The sequence below is a fragment of the Cydia pomonella genome, chromosome 20 (genome assembly GCF_033807575.1).
Source record: "Cydia pomonella isolate Wapato2018A chromosome 20, ilCydPomo1, whole genome shotgun sequence".
In the NCBI taxonomy this organism is placed as follows: domain Eukaryota; kingdom Metazoa; phylum Arthropoda; class Insecta; order Lepidoptera; family Tortricidae; genus Cydia; species Cydia pomonella.
The window spans coordinates 2272013-2276998 of NC_084722.1; the positions used below are offsets into that span (position 1 = coordinate 2272013).

At 43.4% G+C, this 4986-nt stretch overlaps 1 protein-coding gene across 1 annotated transcript; it reads right to left on the reverse strand.

The window, feature by feature from the left end:
• Window positions 1-488: 488 nt before the first annotated feature.
• Window positions 489-3381, reverse strand: LOC133529296 (uncharacterized). The gene is made up of 4 exons (XM_061866992.1): window positions 2961-3381; window positions 2122-2582; window positions 1773-2088; window positions 489-493 (listed from the first exon to the last, which is right to left on the reverse strand). The coding sequence occupies exons 1-4, from the start codon at window positions 3379-3381 to the stop codon at window positions 489-491; spliced, it is 1203 nt and encodes a 400-aa protein (XP_061722976.1).
• Between the last annotated feature and the right edge of the window lie 1605 nt (window positions 3382-4986).

The following is a 4986-nucleotide window of genomic DNA, read 5'->3' on the forward strand; positions in this document are numbered from 1 at the left end:
AAATTTCTTCAGCGACGTCTGGCGATGAATTAAGAGACTTTGTTGTTTCTACCGGTATATTCGAGAAAAACCGCTCAAAATGATCTGCCACTTCACGGTCAGAACTTACTAAAGTGTCAGCAATTCGTACGGTGTAGTGCGGATCCTTCATCTTACGTTTTCCAGTTTCATTGCCGATTACTTGCCATACAGTTTTAACTTTATCACTAGAACTTAGTATCTTTTTGGACAAATAATCAGCTTTAGCGGCGACACACATCATCTTAAAAGATTTAGAAAAATTCTTAACGTACTCCAGAAATTCCGGCCTTTTATCAGTTGCTTTTAAATCATACAAGTCGTATAGTCGGCGTCTTTTCTCGTGAATATCCGGCGTAGCCCAGTCGCAAAATTTAGTCTTGGCCTTGCCTTGCACCTTCTTCTGAATGAAACAGGCATCAAATTCCGTTTTAATACAGTTAAACAACTCGGAACTCAAACAGTCAGGGTTATCCTGATTACATGAAAGACAACATAATTGTTTAGTGATTTTACGATTGAATAAATCTAGGCGCTTTTCGGAAATCGGCCTGCACATGGTATCTTGAGGAATTTCTTCAGTTTTCCCGCTGAAAGACGCTTTTAATCCACAGTGATCAGAACTTAGGTTGTTAATAACAGATTTACTAATCGCATCCTTGTTACTAAAAATGTTATCTATACATGTAGCACTGGTTGTTGTGATTCGAGTAGGCTCACAAAATACATTGACTAAATTGAAGGATTTAAAAGTATTTAATAACCTTCCACAAAATGGCGAATTTTCAAGTAAGTTAATATTAAAATCGCCACACACAATTATATTTTTCGGAGTTCTAAAAATACTACTAAGTACTTCATCTATGACCGATTCAAATAAGTTATAGTCCGCCGATGGGGGCCTGTACACGCATACAATTATAAATTGTTCCAACTCAACACAGGAAAGTTCTATATGCCGTTCCACAGACATGTCAACAATGTCTCTACGTTCCTTACTTTTTAAATTATGTTTCACCATTATCAATGACCCGCCGCGATTGCAGGATTTCCTAAAAAAAGAACTTACTATATTATGATTATTGAAATTAAACATAAACTCATGACCTTTAAGCCAGTGTTCAGTAATACAGAGAACGTCAATATTATCGGACTGTAAAAACAAATCAATTTCAAGTTCCTTACAGGCAAATCCTTGGATATTTTGGTGAACTAAGTTCAATAAATCGGTTTTACTAAACATACTAGCATCGCAGTGATCAATAGGAACGGAGCCGGCTGGTGCACACGTTGTCGTAGCGGTTAGTTTAAATTCAAATCTCCAGACGGCTCCATCTCAAAACCTACGCTACCAAGGCGTAAAATACTACGTGACTTAAGGCTATTAGACGCCGCGCTAGCCACGACGGGGTCTTCAATATTATATGCTAACAGGTTAGCACACTCTACTAGACATCTTCTGGGTAGGTAGGTTCTTTTATGGGACATAACAAAATCTTGTATAAATTTATTCGTATCAAAATACGAAATCGTACTACTGTACAAGGAAAGGTTATACAATAAAGAATTGTAGTGAAATACCCTTTTATTGACCTTGCTCGACATTCTATATGGGAGCGCACAGATAATTATTTTTGCAACCTCTCTCTGGTCAATCGCCGACAGCGTAGCGGATAATTTTAAAATATCTCGCTTAGTACAGTCTATACTATTCCCTAAGAAAACAATAAGCGTGGAGGCGCGGTCAAACTCGCCTGTAGAAATACATTCTATCAGTCGATCGGCGGAGGTCCCCGGGTGACAGTTGTTGAGGACGCCCTGCGACAAGCGCTCCGCCAGCAGCGCGCCAAGGCCGGAGCCCACCTCGTCAGAGTATAGGATGGTGCGGCGGGGGCCGCCGCGCGGGCTCGGGGCGCGGCGCGAGGGCGGCGCCCGAGCCGGGGCGGACGGCGCGGGCGCGCGGCCTGCCGGGGGGCACGGCTCCACGAGGCTCGGCGGCGGGGCCGCCGGCTCCACGAGGCTCGGCGGCGGGGCCGCCGGCTCCACGAGGCTCGGCGGCGGGGCCGCCGGCTACACGAGGCTCGGCGGCGGGGCCGCCGGCACCACGAGGCTCGGCGGCGGGGCCGCCGGCTCCACGAGGCTCGGCGGCGGGGCCGCCGGCACCACGAGGCTCGGCGGCGGGGCCGCCGGCACCACGAGGCTCGGCGGCGAGGCCGCCGGCTCCACGAAGGGCAGCGGCGTCGGAGCTAGCTCGACATAGGTCAGCAGCGACAAAGCCAGCTTGACAAGGCTCGGCGGCGACGGAGCCAGCTCGACAAGGCACGCCCGCTCAATAAGGCTCGGCGGTGATGATGGCTGCAGTGGCGTCGTGTCCACGGGGCTGGGGGCAGGCTCGGGACTGCGGCGCAGCTCGGGTGCGAGGGAAGCGCGCGAGGCGAAGAGGGCGCGCAGCGCTGGCGAGCACGGTGCGGCCAGGACGGCGCGCAGCGCGGGCGACTCCGGTGCCACGGGGCGCGTTGGAGGCCGCGGCGAGTCCATGCGCAGAGGGTAGCCGCTGCCCGGTTCTAGAACATTATTCATAAAGGCTATGTATTCCTGTAATGCTTTACTTGATAGTTCGTCTCTATTATTGAGGTCTTTTAACTTTAATTCCAATTTATTTAATTCATCAGATTGATGATTCAACTCTTTTACTGTTCGGTCTAATTTGTATTGACAATTTAGAAGTTCAACACTCAAGGCGACACTATTACATTTAGATTGTAGTGTCTTGAATACTGAATTATTGCGTTTTACTAAAAGTTTTGATCTTTTTATGAATCTACTTAATTTTAAATATTTTTTTATTTTCTTGGAGCCTTTCAGTGTAATTATACTATCACTGCTGCCCTCTATGGGCACAGAACTTGTAAAACCTACAGTTCCTACCATAGGGGAGCTACCTGTGTTTTCATTATCTAAATCTAGTTCAAAACTATTAAATTCAGCAAAAATACTTAAATTATTGTTAGGCGGTCCGGACTGGCCGGAGCAATACTTGCAAATATTTTTTGACTCTGACTCCTCCAGCTGTTGTTCCAGGTCCTGAATGCGTTGCAATGCCTGCTCGTGTATCTCCTGGCATTGCTGGAACCGGTCAACAGCAGCCTGAAGTTCATCCCGCTGCCCTTGCATGTCCTCAAATTCAATATCCTGATTTGCAAGCTGACTTTTGAGAGTTGTATTTGTTCGAACAACACGCTCAAATTCCTGTTCACTCTCTTCCTGCTCTTGGAGGAGTTTTGTATTCAACACAGCGGCTTCTTTGAGGTCTTTTTGTAATTGTTGCACTTTAGCCACCAAGACATCCTTGCGTGTAGTCATTTTAGTGGTTTTTGCTGTAAACATATTCATAATGTGAGATATCTGAGCCAGAAAATGTAATGAATTTCAATGCTTCTAACAAAATATAATGACTAAAATAAAGTAAAAATAACTCCACTGACTTAATTTCTAAGTAAGATTGCAAAGAGTAAACTTTATAATTCACTATCTTGCAAGTTCACTCATTACCACAGGGTATAATTTTATTGTTCTTGAAGTGATTTAAAAATGAATTAAGATATTTTGATATGTTAGAATCCTGTTATGTTACAAACCAAGTTCTTCACAAAACATATAAAGGTAGCACAAAATAAAGTTTGACAAATAATAATTCTAGACAAATAAACAAAAAACTAGGCTTATAAATTATGAAAACAATACTCATCTGTAAAAATCTGCGGTAAAATACAGGCAAATACGGTGTAATTTTAAATTTGGAACGTTACGCCGTTGATAATTATAAATTTTAATACCTTATAAATTGTGCAAATTGTTCCCCCACTTTCGTTTCGATATACTTTTACAATCAAGAATTACCACAGACAGATGGTGTAGCGTGGTACGCTCCAGACCAAAAATTTGGTGGCGGGACGACTTGGACAGACAATATTGTGAAAATACTAACAAAAACAAGGGAAGCCTTTTCCAACAGGATACTAAGACATACTAATAAAAGAAATATCTCAAGAACCTCAATTTATGTCGCAACAATTTGCCGGAGACCTTGATTCCAGTCCAATGCCTCATTTCACGGTGCCCGGCGACAGTAATGACATCTGCTTTGTTCGCCAGACATGCCGACAGACCTACGGAATTGTCTAATGTATGCTATTAACTGTATCGGCCACGCTATTAAATGAATTTAAACCCTATTGCTAGGATATAGGGTCTATGGTCAGTTACCGGTGTTAGTAGTCGGCATTGGTGAAATTAATGGGTGAAATAAATGTTGTAATATGCTGGTTTTATGTAAATATATAAGTGGAAGAATAAGCAAACTAACTGAGCGTGTTTCTGACGGAGTTATAAGTAAATAATCTTACGTCAACTTGGGTACAATAAATACAATATTTACCCCCACGAAACGGAGACGGTATATGCGTTTACGGTAAGACTAAAGGCTGATTTGCGGTATTTGATCGGTCGGCCGAATTGGTTGTAATCTCAATAGTCCGCACTGTAACTAAAATCGCATGCGAGTTCGCGCGCCGTCTAGATCAGCCCTAAAACGTGTTTGTTTGTACTCGCCCCACTCTCACCGAGGCCCATTTCTCGAACGGTATTAGTACTAATATTACTAGTCCACGAACGGTCAAGTCGTAAGGGTTGCCATGGCAACACATTAATAATATTAAACTAATACCGTTCAAGAAGGTCCCTGATGAAGTTGTTAAAAGTGGTGTTTTTAAAATCCATGCTAATAATGATTTTAGGTTTCCTATATTTATCTATAGCACCGAGGCCATCGAATAGCGTTTGATTGATTTCTAGGAATCTATTTCAAAGAAATAATTTCTCATTTACGTCATACGACTAAAACTGAAAACACCGCCACTGCTGTACTAGCTGTACGTCCTACTTTTTACAGCGCGTATAGTCTCCTGC

Bases quoted from the DNA above. Each gene is read 5' to 3' on its own strand.
- LOC133529296 (XM_061866992.1), bottom strand. From the start codon at position 3,381: ATGACTACACGCAAGGATGTCTTGGTGGCTAAAGTGCAACAATTACAA. The intron at 2,583-2,960 runs GTAGCTCCCCTA...ATAATGTTCTAG, and splicing joins TTTAGATAATGAAAACACAG to AACCGGGCAGCGGCTACCCT. The intron at 2,089-2,121 runs GTGCCGGCGGCC...AGCCTCGTGTAG, and splicing joins CCCCGCCGCCGAGCCTCGTG to CCGGCGGCCCCGCCGCCGAG.